Here is a 16,626-nt window from a genome sequence, read left to right on the forward strand (position 1 = left end):
TGTTGGTCAAAGTCATCTTAATAAATAAAATAAAAAGTAGAGGCGTGGATCAGAAAACCAGTCAGTATCTGGTGTGACCACCATTTACCTCATGCAGCGCGACACATCTCCTTCACATAGAGTTGATCAGGATGTTGATTGTGGCCTGTGGAATGTTGTTCCACTCCTCTTCAAGCTATGCGAAGTTTCTGGATATTGGTGGGGACTGGAACACGCCGTCGTACACATCGATCCGGAGCATTCCAAATATGCTCAAATAGTGAGATGTCTGGTGAGTATGCAGGCCATGGAAGAACTGGGACATTTTCAGCTTCCAGGAATTGTGTACAGATCCTTGCGACGTGGGGCCGTGCATTATCAAACTGAAACATGAGGTTATGGTGGCGGATGAATGGCACGACAATGGGCCTCAGGATCTCGTCACGGTATTTCTGTGCATTCAAACTGCCATCGATAAAATGCAATTGGAGGCGGCTTATTGGAGAGAAATTAACTATCAATTTTATGGCAACAGCTCTGGTAGACATTCCTGCAGTCAGCATGCCAATTGTATCTTTCCACAACTTGAGAAGTGAAAACTTCCTATAATTTATATTTAACATATCTTATATTATAATAAAAATATGCAAAGTCTAACCATGTTTGAGGCTTATTTACAATGACTGCCAAACCCGGACGAAGCTGGGCCATTTGTGCGCTGCCCTATAGCCTCGTGTTAACTTTTTTTTAAATTTAATTTTGTAAATATTTTCCTAATTCTATTTCTTGAACTGCATTGTTGGTTAAGGGCTTGTATGCATTTCACTGTAAGATTGAGGTACCTGTTGATAATTTTTTTGCCCATGTGACAAATACCATTTTATTTGATTTAGATGTCTAAACAAGCTTGTCTACTGTTCAATAGTTAACAATCACAGGAGTTCTGGCGCTGACATGTGACACACTATCAATGATGTTGCAATAATGAATCATTTCTCGTCTTGGACACTTGTCGGTAATGACGCACAGAATACACCATTTCCCAGAAACCCTTGTGACTATATTAAAATGAGAAGGTGGGGCTACAAAAGACAACTCGGCGTTTCATTGGTCGGTGAGCCGGCGTTGGGAACACGCGACAACGAGATCATTCTTTCTTGTGCGTTTCCAACCGTCGTCGCCGCCGCCGGTGAACAGGTACAAGACCGGTAAGAAAAATATTTCATTATATTTAAACGTATATGAACCACACCTCACATAGTCACGAATATATTATTATTTTTCGTATGTGGGTTTTAGTAAGAAGGGAAGTGATACATTTATTGATTCGATCAGTAACTAGCTAACTAAAATCGAGCTAGCTAGCTACACAATGCAGTGAAGTGGACCACGAGTTGCTTCGGCATTAGCCACCAGTTAGCTTAATCATTACTTGGGAGTCTGACTCAATCGTTTTTTGGGGATTTCTAGCCAGCGGAATTTATTGGCATCTGTCAAATCAAAGGATAAGAAGGTCCACACGGGATTCCTGGATTTGTGATAAGATTTCTAACTCTAGATTTTGAGGTGATTTTTAGCTAGACAAATTTTGCCTTTGGTTGAGTATAACCGTTGTATTTAATTTTTTTCGACCTAGCCTTTAGCTAGCCAACGTTAGCTTGGTAATTTAGGGGCCTCTATTTCAGCCTCCATGTAAAATGGCCCAGGGCGCCAGTTTAGTTAGCTACCGCAGTTGGCTAGTTGATTAAATTATGTAGCTACTAGTTACGCACAGTTCTTACAGGATATTGGTTAAAATAGCTAACTAGGTAAATGGCAGGAAAGGCGTGTGAGATGACATTACCCACCTGGCTAACTACCCCGGTTCTTCAGCACTTAACGTTACTGCTATGCTGTAAGAACGAACTAGCTTGCTAAGCTAGCTACAAGGGAAATGATGCTGGTATCTGGCATTTATTGGTGTTGAGTAACGATGCTAGGCCCGGAATGTACTGATGTTGCAATCACCACGGCACAAAAATGATTAGCTAGTTACATACCGTTAGCGATCTTGGCGTAGAATCCATTAGCGGTGTAACCAGAAATTAACTAGCAATTTCGATGTCTCGTCTTTGATTGCGATTAATATGAATGGCAACCAATGATGTGTATGAACACTAGATTGTGTTAATGCGATGTAGCTAATGAGGCTTTGAAGCCACCGGCCTCCATATTGGTGCTCCTCAGAAGGCCCAGTCCTCCATAGGAATGAATGGAATTCTGCACTATTTCAATAACATTTAAGCACCAAATTAAGTGTATTTGTTGTAGAGGGAGCAGTCAAATTGGTACAAAAATGTTGTATTTCCTTAGTAATGTTTGTATCTCTTCTTTTGACCCCATTTTCTCCCCAATTTCATGATATCCAATTGGTAGTTAGTATTGTCCCATCGCTGCAACTCCCATACGGGCGAGGCGAAGGTCGAGCCATGCGTCCTCAAACTCGACCCTGCCGCACTACTTCTTGACACACTGCTCGCTTAACCCGGAAGCCAGCCGCACCTATGTGTTGGAGGAAACACCGTCCAGCTGGCGACCAAAGTCGGCGTGTATGCACCCGGCCTGACACAAGGAGTCGCTAGAGCACAATGGGACAAGGACATCCCGGCCGGCTAAACCCTCCCCTAACCCGGACAACACTGGGCCAATTGTGCGCCGCCTCATGGGACTCCTGGTCGCGGCCGGCTGCATCCTGGGATCAAACCCGGGTCTGTAGTGATGAATCTAGCATGGCGATGCAGTGCCTTAGACCGCTGTGCCACTCGGGAGGCCGTGTTTATATATATATATATATATACAAAAATATGCATTGAGGAGTCTAATAACGCTTTCAAATAATTTTTTACTTTGGAGTACCAAAATGGCTGTGCAGTGGCTTCAAAACAATGCCCCTTGTATATAATCTAGAGTTGATACATATCATCAATGGCAACTAAGGCTGGAAGGGAGGACTTGCAAGCCTTTACACTAAAGCCCGATCAAGCAGGGCTTTATCAGGGTTAAATGCATTGAATTTCTCATTTAGCTGGTCAGCAACAAGTCACCTTGAATCTAACACAGGCATCTTAAGTCAACCATTTTATATAACGTTACTTTAATTTGTTTACTCTTATGCTAGCTAATGGAAATTAGGTGTTGGGATACACCCGACATTGGCTTGCTACTCTTTTCCATTTTAGTGGCTGTATCAAAACAATACAAAATTACTTTCACCTGAAGACTGCTTAGCTACTGTATTAGCCTCTCTGATAATCCAGATGCCGGGAACACAAAGTTACTGACCCAGTTTCCCCTGCTTTGTCCCCCTGCTCGCTGTGTCTTCAGGTTGAATTTTCTTTCTCGAGGTTCGCAGCAGCCATGCCCTCCGACCTGGCCAAGAAGAAGGCGCAGAAGAAGAAGGAAGCCGCCAAATCCCGACAGAAGGCCAAAAAACCAGGAGAGGACGGAGAGGGAGAGAAACCAGATCAAGGCCAGCAGAATGGAGCAGAAAGCAACGGTAATAGTTATCTATCATAAAGAAACTAAAGGGCTCAAGTCTAAATCCTCTTCGCTGCTACTTTAGGTGCTCAGAGGTGTATTTTCTGTTCTTCTTCTACTAAAATGTAAATGGCTCTTGAGCGTCTGCTAAATTACTGTGATGTCATGTAAGTGGGTGGTTGGTACCTCATGTTAAATATGGGTTGACTGGTACGCATATGTCTGTCAGTGGAGATGGATAACCCCCTTTTCATGTATAAAAGAAAATGACCAACTAAAACATCCCACTGTGTCACAGGAGTGGATATCCTGACCAAGGAGATGGACGAGTTTGAGCTGAAGAAAACTGAGGCGCGGGCGGTGACCGGCGTGCTGGCGTCGCACCCAAACAGCACGGACGTCCACGTCGCCAGCTTGTCGCTCACCTTCCACGGGCAGGAGCTGCTGCAGGACACCAGCCTGGAGCTCAACTCGGGCCGTCGCTATGGCCTCATTGGCCTCAACGGCACTGGTAAGTAGTTACCGCCACCTGGGTCGTGTTCACTAGGCATAAAACGGAAGAAACCCCTCAAGAAACACACATTTTTCATTGCAAAACATTTTGCTACGGTGTGCTCTAATGAAGATGACCCAGCGCCTTTCGGACACCTTTTTGCGATGTCATTTTCAGCAGTGGGTACAACCGTCTCAGTGGGACACCTTTTCAACCAATTCAGCCATTTATTGGAACAATGACCAATTTATTTACGAATACAACATTTGATCTCCTATGGGGACTCTATTTTTCCAGGTAAATCCATGTTGCTGTCAGCCATTGGCCACCGCGAGATACCTATCCCAGAGCACATTGACATTTACCACCTGACCCGTGAGATGGCGCCCAGCGACAAGACGGCCCTGCAGTGTGTCATGGAGGTGGACGAGGAGAGGATCCATCTGGAGAAGGAGGCAGAGCGCCTGGCCTCCGAGGACTGTGAGTGTTTTGCATCCATCCTTCGCTTACTTTGTCCTCGTAGGAAGACCATTGCTAAAAGTGTCTCAAATGGAGCAATTCAGATTGTTCCTATTCAGCTAAACATTTTGTACCTTGCTGTGGTGCTAGTGATTGCTTTATAATGGTGGATAGGTTGTAGTAGTTTAGAGTATTTCCACGTTACCATGGGAACTGTGCTCACCGTGGCAGCTTCCCTTCCTAGGCGTGGTACACTACTTCCCATGTCCCGAACAAGTCCTACAGAATGAGTTCCCTTCATGATGTAGCGTCGGGCAAAGGGCACAAAGGCTTATTTGGTGGCACGACAACCGTGATTACATTTCACCCCCCAACCAGTTAAAATGAAAACCATTGAGTAGAAGTTCCCTCCCTTCTGTCCACCACTCCCTTCCTCTTCTTATCCTACTCCTCTACTTTTTCACTCTTACACCCAAATTGCATTTACATTTAAGTCATTTAGCAGACGCTCTTATCCAGAGCGACTTACAAATTCTCATCTCCCTTCTCTTTTCCTCCTCCCTTTCTCTCTCGCTCCTTTTTCTCTCCCCTAAAGCTGAGTGTGAGAAGCTGATGGAGCTGTACGAGCGTCTGGAGGAGCTGGACGCAGACAAGGCCGAGGTACGGGCCTCCCAGATCCTCCACGGCCTGGGCTTTACCGCCGCCATGCAGCAGAAGAAGCTTAAGGACTTCAGCGGAGGCTGGAGGATGCGTGTCGCTCTGGCCAGGTAAAACCCACCCTGTACAATACACACCGGACCTGTATTCACGTCTGAGTGTAAGAGTGCTGATCTAGGATCAGGTCTTCATTATCCACAGCTGTGGGTCTGTATTGATAAAACATCTCGGTGAAGGAGTGCTGATCTAGGATCTGTTATATAACCTTTGAATCATAACAGGTGGGGACCTGATCCTAGATCAGCAATCCTACTGTGAGACACTTTATGAATACAGGCCTTGAGCCCAGTGTTTTTCCTAGACTCTCAAGCATCGCTACAGAAATTCTCTTTTTAACATCTGTCTAGAAAAAAAATGTCAGATCTTTATGGAAGGGGTAGGGGCCGGGCCGCTGGGGTTCTGAAGGGCCTAGGGGTATGGGATATATTTTAATGCTGCGTAGGCGTTTGGCTCAGAACTGTTTGGGAAGTGATGTAAAGAAAGGCCGAATGATAGCGCCGCCGCCAAGCAGTATGTTCACAGTGTGGCGGCGCAGTGACAAAAATGGACCGAAGCGTTTATCTGATCCCTACAGTTCTGTGCACTCCTCTCTTGCGTTCCGTTTCACTTTGCCCAAATGCCTTTAGTCATATTAAACAATTATAGATTTAAAAGGTTTTAAGATTAAAAAATACATCTAAATCATACATCAATAAGACCTAAGAGTGAATGGGTGTTTTTCATTCGCAAATGCCGTTTGAGAATTGTTTTTGGGGGGGGTAGGCCCCCCAGAAGTAACGTTTTGTTTGTGTGTTCCTCGTCTCCAGAGCTCTGTTCTTGAAGCCCTTCATGTTGCTGCTGGATGAGCCCACCAACCATCTGGACCTGGATGCCTGTGTGTGGCTGGAGGAGGAGCTTAGCCAGTAAGGCCATTTACGTGTGTGTAAGATGTAGGACATTACTTTTCTAGACAGAATTGTGCCGTTTTATCATTTACTTTTATTAACCTGAAAAGCTATCTTAGATTGGTTGAAGGCAGGTTTCTGCTATGACCTAGTGTGGTTTGAATTGATCGACAACTCCAGAGGGAAGTCATGCAAACGTGTTTCCGCCATCTACTCCTTTAAGATATTACTGCTGCTGTGACATGATGTAAACAAAAGGCCGAATTATAGTGTCCCTGCCTGGCAGTATGTTGTCAGTGCGGGGGCGCGTTGACAAAAACTAGACCGAAGCGTTTATCTGATCCCAGCAGCATGCCAAAGTGTAGAACGGACGCCACAGGGTTTGTTAGTTCCAACATGAGATGTTTTAGACATTGCTCATGGAGATTACTCAGCTGTGCTAACCACTAGCTATATAGTTACTTTGACTATAATCCTTTACATTTGGATGAAGAATCCCCATGTTTGGTGTAACTCAAGATTAGCTTTGTCGGTATTTTGAAGTGTCCACTTTTTTTTCCTTTTTTTTTCTTCCAATTCAACAGATTTAAACGTATTTTGGTCCTGATTTCCCATTCGCAAGACTTCCTTAACGGCGTGTGCACCAACATCATGCACTTACACGAGCGCAAGCTGAAATACTACACGGTAAGAGCAACTACACCCTGCCACGAGCCAACATGGACCAATGAGATGTTTGTCTGGCTTAGAATAATGCTCCAAGTCAGAGCAGTTGCATTTCCTGTCTTCAGTTGATCAATAAATCACCAGTTTATCATACTTACCAGGGCCTAAAATTAACACCTGCCAAACATGGGTAGATTTCGGCATTGGCGGGCAAGTATGTCTAATTCACCAGCCATGTGAATTACAGGGATGTAAACACATTTGTGCACAAATTGAGAGAAGCTTTTTGTGCGTATGGACAATTTCAGGGATTGTTTTATTTCAGCTCATGAAACATGGGAACAACACTTCTTGCGTTTTTATATTTTTGTTCAGTGTAAATTAAATTGAGCAATATACCACATCACTTATTACATTTGTTTTAGAAACATTACTAAGTATGCTCATGATTTGTTGTGTAATTATGGCAAAAATATTTTGGCTGGGAAATCAGTGGGTGGTAGATCATATTTCTACCTGCCACCGTGGCTGGTTTATTTATTTTTTTTAAAGTTAGTTTTACGCCCTGCTACTCAGACTTCACCCATCTACTAGTTTTATATTGTATTTGCCCTTGGTGAGTTACTCTGGATAAAAGTTACTATATTCAAGTCATAAGAACAAATGAAAATGACTCCGGTGTGCGAGTACATCCCATTTCAAGTGTAAAATGGTACTCATGTAAAAACAACAAATGTTTGATCAATTCCTGGTAGGCCAACTTTGATGGGGGGGGGGTGTGAGCTACAGTTGTGCTTGGGTCTGTGTACCAACATCCATCCTCCCCCTGACATGGGCTAATTTAATTGAGTGACTATCAAGTGACTGACATAACAAGACAAACTACTGATGGACAACCAAATTTCGCAAAATTGTACCTTGTGTATTCTACTCTTGATCCGAGGGCCTTCAAAGGGGGACACCAGTTGCCTATCCCTGTGGTAGGGTAACGGTTTGTTTACTTCCTGGTAGGGCAACTACGACCAGTACATAAAGACCAGGGAGGAGCTGGAAGAGAACCAGATGAAGAGATTCAACTGGGAGCAGGACCAGATCAAACACATGAAGGTATCTAAGATTCCTTTTCTCTAAACACACTTCCTCATTCACTAGTGGTTTGGTGATTTTATTTATGTGAAATTTGGGCTGACGCCAGTATTATGTGATGGATCAACATAGTGATGGGTTATTTTGGAACCACCTAGGGCGTGGTCGTTTCATACAAACCGTTTTTAAGTTCAATAAACTTAAGTGACACACAATGATGAGAGGAAGTGTTGGGAGTGAAGGGCTTCACCAAACAAGTTATTTTTTATTTTTTTGTAAACCTCCCTTTCTCTCCTTACCACCCCACCAGAACTACATAGCCCGGTTTGGGCACGGCTCAGCCAAGCTTGCTCGCCAAGCCCAGAGTAAAGAGAAAACCCTGCAGAAGATGGTGGCCTCTGGCCTGACTGAGAGTGTTTCTAATGACAAAGTAAGTCTGTTTAGTGACTGACTCGGTGGACAAAGGTGACAGTGCTTCCCATATAGGGTTTGAACAGGTGCTCTTTTTTGTATAATTCGTTTTTACTCTACAGCCCAGGGCAAGTCACATGGTCAGAAAATTCTCTGGAATATAGTAAAAGTGGATATTACTGCAGGCAACTCTTATTTTAGAATATTCTGAACATAGTTCTGGTCTATTGTGACGCAAAGAAGTGTACAGTAGATGCCACAGAGTGAGTTAGTTCCAGGATAATAGATTTGTTTTATAGAATTGCAAAATAGAAACCAAAATCTCACAGCTCCATTTAGGATGGTAGGTAGAACCTGCGAATCATCATTACTCCCTCAGAACTGAGGACAGAAAGCTCATTCGGGGTGGTAGGTCACAAAAGGCAGGGATCATCCTAAACTCCTCCCTGAGGACAGAAAGCTCATTCGGGGTGGTAGGTCACAAAAGGCAGGGATCATCCTAAACTCCTCCCTGAGGACAGAAAGCTCATTCGGGGTGGTAGGTCACAAAAGGCAGGGATCATCCTAAACTCCTCCCTGAGGACAGAAAGCTCATTCGGGGTGGTAGGTCACAAAAGGCAGGGATCATCCTAAACTCCTCCCTGAGGACAGTAAGCTCATTCTTCTCTTTTCCTTTAGACCCTGTCATTTTGTTTTCCTCCCTGTGGGAAGATTCCCCCTCCGGTCATCATGGTACAGAATGTCAGCTTCAAGTACTCTGATGACCAGGTAGGTGATTGTCCAACCTTCTCTCACTTCCGCCTAACTGAATTTTTTTTATTTTTATTTTTTTATTTATGAGAAAAGAGAAATTCCAGCTCCAAACTACTTGATCATGTTTTTCGCAATATTGTAAGTGTGAATTTATCTTGCTTTTCCCTTGTTTGACATTTCAGCCCCATATATACAAGAACCTTGAGTTTGGCATAGACCTCGACACCCGAGTGGCCCTTGTGGGGCCCAACGGGGCCGGGAAGTCCACCCTGCTCAAACTTCTCACTGGAGAGGTGAGTCTTGACTTCTCAAAGTATAAATGTTTCTGATCAGACATCCCATCCCTGTCCTCTCTCTACCCCGACTCACGTCTCGTCATTCTTTGTCCTCAGCTCCTCCCTACTGACGGTATGATTCGCAAGAACTCCCACGTCAAGATTGGCAGATATCACCAGGTGCCATAGCATTTTAAAATGCACTAATAGCCTAAACTGTCTTGACAATTGTGTCCGTAATGGACAGAAACATTTTTTTTTAAAAGTGTGTGCTCCTACAATGGCAAAAATTGGAGTAGACTGCAAATTTTGAGCTGAAGGGATGGTCAGTGGCATCTTTAGTTTTATTACTTGAAGTTAAAGACGTCCTCAAGTGATTTTATTAATTATTATTTAAATAAATTGAACTTATGGTTGAAAGCGACGTTCCAACTATAAAAAGTGATGTACACACATTAACCCCCCTAGAGTCGATGTCTGCGCCCCTGCAGAAATCTAATTGGCATTAAAATAAATCCCCACAAATCTCAGTATAAGCTAGATATATATTTTTTTGTATTGGATGTGTGTTAATCCACCGCATCCATCACGGGACAACTTCACAAGTTAGACATTTTTTACAACTCTGCATGATTCACATGGCTGAACCTACTCCTTATTTCCCCTCTAAAGCATCTTACAGAGCAGCTGGAACTCGACCTCTCGCCCCTGGATTACATGATGAAGTGTTACCCAGAGATCAAGGAAAGGGAGGAGATGAGGAAGATCATTGGCCGCTATGGGCTGACAGGCAAACAGCAGGTCAGTTTGATCATTAGTGATCCTAAAACATTGTCATGTTGCAGGGTTTGACTGAGCCCGTCTGGCATGCCACGGGAGTGGGGTTTGACTGAGCCCGTCTGGCATGCCACGGGAGTGGGGTTTGACTGAGCCCGTCTGGCATGCCACGGGAGTGGGGTTTGACTGAGCCCGTCTGGCATGCCACGGGAGTGGGGTTTGACTGAGCCCGTCTGGCATGCCACGGGAGTGGGGTTTGACTGAGCCGCTCATGCCACGGAGTGGTTTGACTGAGCCCGTCTGGCATGCCACGGGAGTGGGGTTTGACTGAGCCCGTCTGGCATGCCACGGGAGTGGGGTTTGACTGAGCCCGTCTGGCATGCCACGGGAGTGGGGTTTGACTGAGCCCGTCTGGCATGCCACGGGAGTGGGGTTTGACTGAGCCCGTCTGGCATGCCACGGGAGTGGGGTTTGACTGAGCCCGTCTGGCATGCCACGGGAGTGGGGTTTGACTGAGCCCGTCTGGCATGCCACGGTGGGGTTTGACTCGCCGTCTGGCATGCCACGGGAGTGGGGTTTGACTGAGCCCGTCTGGCATGCCACGGGAGTGGGGTTTGTACTTTCTGGACACTTCCATTGGTTCCATTTGCACCATTCAAGCTCTAAGGGCAGCTTATGTATTTGGAGAAAAAACGAATTGTATTTGAGCCCAGGTTTGCAGGGCTGTCAATTTAAATTAAACTGAAGTCGGAAATTGAATTAAAACCCTATATGAATTGGGGGACTGTTATGACAATTTACATTTTAGTCATTTAGCAGATTCTTGTACAGAGTGACTTACAGGAGCAGTTAGGGTTACCTGCCTTGCTCAAGGACACATTGGCAGATCTTTCACCCAGTCGGCTCAGAGATTGGAACCAGCGACCTGTCGATTACTGGCCCAATGCTCTTAACCACTAGGCTACCTGCCGCCCTTAAATTGGCACCAATGTCAGTAAATTTTCTGCATTTTACCAGGTGAACCCCATCAGAAACCTATCTGATGGGCAGAAGTGCCGGGTGTGCTTTGCCTGGCTGGCTGGTCAGAATGCCCACATGCTCTTCCTGGATGAGCCCACCAATCACTTGGACATCGAGACCATTGACGCCCTGGCCGACGCCATCAACGAGTACGAGGGCGGCATGATGTTGGTTAGCCACGACTTCAGGCTCATCCAGCAGGTTCGGATAAGAAGATTACAACACTTTTTTTTTTATTATTTATTTTTTTGTATGAAAGGGTTGATTTTTTTTTTTTTTTAAATACATTGTTGAACAATTGCCACACTGTCTGAATATACTCCACCATGCCATTGGCACACTGATGCTGCACTGTTACACTCCACTAATATACAGTAGCAGAGTCAACATATTTTGAATGAGCTTATCAGAAATATTCCTAGTTTACATATACTTACGGAAAATCTTTGTTGGAAGAATTGTACATTTGTCCCTTTTCAACCCCTTTTTGCTCTCTAGGTGGCCCAGGAGATCTGGGTTTGTGAAAAGCAGACCATCACCAAATGGAACCGGGACATCTTGGCTTACAAACACCATCTGAAAAAGAAGATTGACAAAAATTCGCATGGCGTATAAAATACAAAAAAAAACTAAAACAATTATTTAACAAAAAAAAAAAACGTTCTCCCCAGATTCAAGACTGGACTCCCAATTTCCCATTCCATCTTCACTTCACTATTTATCTCAAGAAGCATGTTGCTCCATTTCTAGATGCCCATTTCCTTCCTGCTTAAAGCCTCTTTACAGACTGCTGGAAGGTTGTGGTGCGTCCTAGTTGCCTTCCATTGCTACCCCTTCAACAGGCATACATACGGTATCTTAATTTCTCTGAATTAAAAAAAAAAAAACGTTTTTAAAATATGTATCCATTAGTGGAGAAGATATGCACTTTGTTTTTAATTCACGGTTCATGACTTTAACAGTTCAGCTCTAGTAGGATATAAACTGCCTGCAGGGTTGGGTAGATTCAAAATGTAATCCGTTACTAGTTACATTGTCATCGGTAACGTAACTTTTGGATTACCCAAACTCGTTAACGTAATCTGATTACTTTCGATAACTTTCCCCTTAGGAGTCATTAAGACAATGATCCATGAAACGCATTTGTCGTCATCGGTGGTCTGACTTGTCAGACTCGCTCAGGTGGAACAAATTTAAACTTGTACCTCCCCCCCCCCCCCCATGCTGATTTGTCATTGAGAAAGGTGTCATAATGTATTTATTTTTTTCGTAATCATACTTTGAATTCAAAAGTAATCCAAGAAGTAATCCAGTTCAAGTGTGTGTGTAATCTGATTACAATATTTTAGCTGGGAACGTAACTGATTAGTTTTTTTAGTAATCAGATTACATGTAATCAGTTACTTGCCGCCTATACCAATTTTAGTTTCCTTTCACTTTAAAAGAGCTTTATTATTTTGTCATTATTTAACACTGTACCTGCAATAATGGGAATGTCTGAAATAAAGGAGCAAAATAACTGACTTGGTTTGTTTTTAGTAACATGACAATGATAACTTTGATTTAAATCAGTAAGTTGACAGTGCTTTAGCATAAATTAATGTGCTTTTTCAGTGTCTCTTTTTTACCCTTTTGAATGTAGATATTTTAATTGATTGGCGTTAGAGCCCACATACTAGGTTTGGTTAGCTCTTAGCAGGGTTAGGCCATGCCAAAGTCTGTGCCTCGCATACTCCCTTAAGACATTTGCTTGAAAAACGAGCAAAGCAGCAATATCATTAGTCCCTCTTGAGATGCCATAGTAACAGGAGCCAGTATACACTTCCTCAAAATAGTCAACTAGGATAAATCAAGAAATTTGTCAAATTGACATTTTTGCCAAATAGGTCTGTCGTGTAATTTTACATCCAAGATGTTTGGTGCAGTATTTGTCAAGTGAAAAACTAGTTTCTTGTTGAATGACAAACACTTAATTGAAGAATCCTGTCTGTAGTTGCCACTCCTATTAGTACTGTTGACCTTCACACAGCTATGGCTAGAGGGATCTATCTTTTGTCAAATATGAGCAGAGATACTTTTGAGGAAATACGATTCCAATGTATGGCCATTGTGTACGTTGCCTATGTGTCGTCAATTGCATTCTGGGGAAATGTTAAGCACGCCAAGTAGTGAATGGGAATCAATTGGGCTCAACAAAAATACATTTTGTGTCAATTTTGTGAACTACAAATATTTGTGAGATCATTTACTTGTTCTCTGTAATATAACTTTAGTTTTTTCCTTTCAATTAAGACCTAAGCTGTGTTCGAATACTCACTGTACTATTTGTGACGTAAATTGAGTGTCGTGTGCTTATTGACTTTTCAAATAAGTAACTTGTTTGAGAAGTCATGACTATTACATTGCTTAACATTTGTACCCGCTCTCGTCAGACTTCAGTTGCATATTTTCTGCCATTTCTAATTTTTGTGAAGCCATGCCCATTTTCTGAAGAATTGCATTATGGGCCCTAAAACCATGGAAATAGTGTCCACTGCTTGTGTAACAGTGTAGGTTCTGTCCCTCTCTTCGCCCCAACCCGGGCTCGAACCAGGGACCCTTGCACACATCAACAACTGACACCCCACGAAGCATCGTTACCCATCGCGCCACAAAAGCCGCGCCCTTGCAACGCAAGGGGAAACCCTACTTCAAGTCTCAGAGCGAGTGACGTCACTGATTGAAACGCTATTAGCGCGCACCACCGCTGACTAGCCATTTCACATCGGTTACATATGTATACTTCGTATTTTAGCAAATGTATGACATCCGGGAACTTTTGGCATACTGTTTGACCAATAACCATACTACATACTCAATTTACGTCACAAATAGTGCAGTTAGTATGAGTATTCTAACACAGCTTAGGTCTTAATTGAAAGGAAAAAAAAAATAAGCCCACAGAAACTAGGGTAGGCCCTCCGTGGAATAAGTTTGGCCATAGGCCAGGGGTGTCAAGTACAATCAGGGGTGTCAAACTCATTCCATGAAGGGGCTGTGGGTTTTTGTTTTTTCCTTTCCAATTAAGACCTAGACAACCAGGTGAAGGGAGTACCTTACTAATTACAGTGGTGGGAAAAGTACCCAATTTGTCATACTTAAGTAAAAGTAAAGATACCTTAATAGGAAATGACTCAAGTGAAAGTCACCCAGTAAAATATGCCTTGAGTAAAAGTCAAAGTATTTGGTTTTAAATATACTTAAGTATCCAAAGTAAATACAAAAATGTACTTATGTATCAAAAGTAAAAGTATAAATAATTTTAAATTCCTTATATTGAGCAAACCATATGGCGCAATTGTTCATGTTTCTTTAATTTCTGGATAGCCAGGGACACACCAACACTCAGACATCATTCAGAAACAAAGCATTTGTGTTTAGTGAGTCCGCCAGGTCAGAGATGACCAGGAATGTTCTCTTGATAAGTGTGTGAATTGGACCATTACTGTCCTGCTTGCATTCAAAAGGTAACGAGTACTATTGGGTGTCAGGGAAAATGTATGGAGAAAATAGTACATCTTTTTTTTGTTGTTGAAATGTAGTAAAGTAAAAGTTGTCAAAAGAAATGGTAAAGTACAGATACCCCAAAAAACTACTTAAATACTTTACACCACTGACTAATTAGTGACCTTAATTCATCCATCAAGTACATGGGTGTACCCTACGTGGAATGAGTTTGATACATGTGCCATAGGCTTTCCCCAACGAACGAACCATGACGGAATTGGTGCCTACAAAAAGACACCATTACGATTGCTCGCTATTTTGAAAACGGGATTACCATCTCCTCCTTTCTCTAATATCGCTGGTGTAGGGGCTTTTATTTTGAAGGCAGAAACCGGAAAATACTTTAGTGGTGTGTTTTATATGAACGTTCTTGCTACTTGGCATCCTTGGGACGTCCCAACCCCGACGTTACCCCATTGAAGTTTACATTTAAAAAAAAAAAAAAAAATGGGATGCATGCCAGCAAAGCCACTACAAATCACATCACTAAACCAGTTGGGACAGCTTGATGTAGGCCCTAACAGTTTGTGGGTACCGTTAGTCACCGTTATAGGATAATTTATGTATTGTTTAGTGTTGTGTAGTGGCTTTGCTGGCATGCATCCCACTTTTTAAAAAATCCACCAAGATTTACATGCTAAAGTCGCCAGTGCACTAAACAATACATTCATTGCACTATAACGGTGACAAACGGTGCCTACATAAAGTTGTCTCAACATCTTACCCATTGCTACACCTGGCTATCAGTGGAGCCTTGTCTGGCAGCGAAACAGTTCATTCAGCCTCATTTACTGCCTTTAAAAAAAACATGGCTGACTTGCGTAAACAAATGTGGTTTCTAATGACAATTGAGATTTACAAACTATGGCATTAGAGGACAACAAGCAGATAAGAGGCAATCCGAAATTTGTCGCATTCGAATTGTGTACAGACATGTCGATAGAAAAATATGTACAAACTATGGAATAAGGGGGCAACAAGCAGATAAAAGGCAATCTGCAATTTCGATTAAGAGATTAATGAGCGAGCTAGGACAGACGTAGTCAATATTACTATTTGTTCAGCGCTTTTGAAATGTACAGCGACAGAATTCAGAACATGGGCCGTTCTTACAATGTTCTCCCTGTACACAAAGTCAGAATCGTAGGATAAATAAAGGGGGCATATAAGCAGACAATGAAAGCTCTTACAATATTCAATGATTACATTTTTCTAAAACAGGTTATAGGCTACATGTGCACCACCAAGTCAGACCAGTAGGTGAAATTAAGAGGGGTAAATAGACCAAATTATTATGGTGAGGCACATTGGCTACTAACATCTTACTACACAACATACACTTAGTATTACTTTCTTAGCTACAGTATACATAGCTACCTGGCATATTACATAATTTATGCAGCAGCATACAATACATTTTTGGACTCACCTTGTGCTGTGCTCATGTAACCGATGTGAAATGGCTAGTTAGTTAGCGGTGGTGCGCGCTAATAGCGTTTCAATCGGTGACGTCACTCGCTCTGAGACCTGAAGTGGTTGTTCCCCTTGCGTTGCAAGGGCCGCGGCTTTTGTGGCCCGATGGGTAACGATGCTTTGTGGGTGTCAGTTGTTGATGTGTGCAAGGGTCCCTGGTTCGAGCCCAGGTTGGGGCGAAGAGAGGGACAGAACCTACACTGTTACACTCACTTGAACAGGAAGGCGGCGCGGCGGTCCTCCGTGGGCAAATTTTGTAATCAAAGTCTGGCATTCTCTGAATTTATGGTACTTTTAAAACAACTGGGAACTCTGGAAAAAAACAAGGTTGAATCATGATGACGTCATTGATTTTCAGGTCGTAGCTCTAGAAAGAGGCTGGAATTACAAGTCAGAGTTGGAGGACCATTCAAAATGTATTTTCCCAGTCGGAGCTCGTTTATTCCCGACTTCCCAGTTGTCTTGAACTCACTAAAGTCAAGTTTTCGCAGTTCCGAGTTAAGAGTTGTTTTGAGCGCACCACAAATCATGCTTCATTGACAGCATGGCCAATGTTGAATGTTTATCATTT

General features: G+C 43.0%; 1 protein-coding gene across 3 annotated transcripts; it reads left to right on the plus strand.

The window, feature by feature from the left end:
* The first annotated feature begins 76 nt into the window (after nucleotides 1–76).
* Nucleotides 77–12,559, plus strand: abcf2a (ATP-binding cassette, sub-family F (GCN20), member 2a). Of its 3 annotated transcripts, none has more exons than XM_014188178.2 (15): nucleotides 77–271; nucleotides 3,343–3,514; nucleotides 3,794–4,006; nucleotides 4,286–4,468; nucleotides 5,043–5,214; nucleotides 5,971–6,066; nucleotides 6,633–6,735; nucleotides 7,726–7,821; nucleotides 8,111–8,230; nucleotides 8,890–8,979; nucleotides 9,147–9,257; nucleotides 9,357–9,419; nucleotides 9,912–10,040; nucleotides 11,034–11,237; nucleotides 11,535–12,559. In XM_014188178.2, the coding sequence occupies exons 1-15, from the start codon at nucleotides 92–94 to the stop codon at nucleotides 11,649–11,651; spliced, it is 2,049 nt and encodes a 682-aa protein (XP_014043653.2). In that variant the 5' UTR covers nucleotides 77–91; the 3' UTR covers nucleotides 11,652–12,559.
* Nucleotides 12,560–16,626: the final 4,067 nt, after the last annotated feature.

This window comes from Salmo salar, chromosome ssa03, assembly GCF_905237065.1.
Source record: "Salmo salar chromosome ssa03, Ssal_v3.1, whole genome shotgun sequence".
Taxonomy (NCBI): Eukaryota; Metazoa; Chordata; class Actinopteri; order Salmoniformes; family Salmonidae; genus Salmo; species Salmo salar.

Excerpts from the sequence above, each read along its gene's own strand:
- abcf2a (XM_014188178.2), top strand. The coding sequence starts at position 92 with ATGCAGCGCGACACATCTCCTTCACATAGAGTTGATCAGGATGTTGAT. Across the intron at positions 9,258-9,356 it reads TCAAACTTCTCACTGGAGAG|CTCCTCCCTACTGACGGTAT; the intron begins GTGAGTCTTGAC and ends CTTTGTCCTCAG. Across the intron at positions 10,041-11,033 it reads GGCTGACAGGCAAACAGCAG|GTGAACCCCATCAGAAACCT; the intron begins GTCAGTTTGATC and ends GCATTTTACCAG.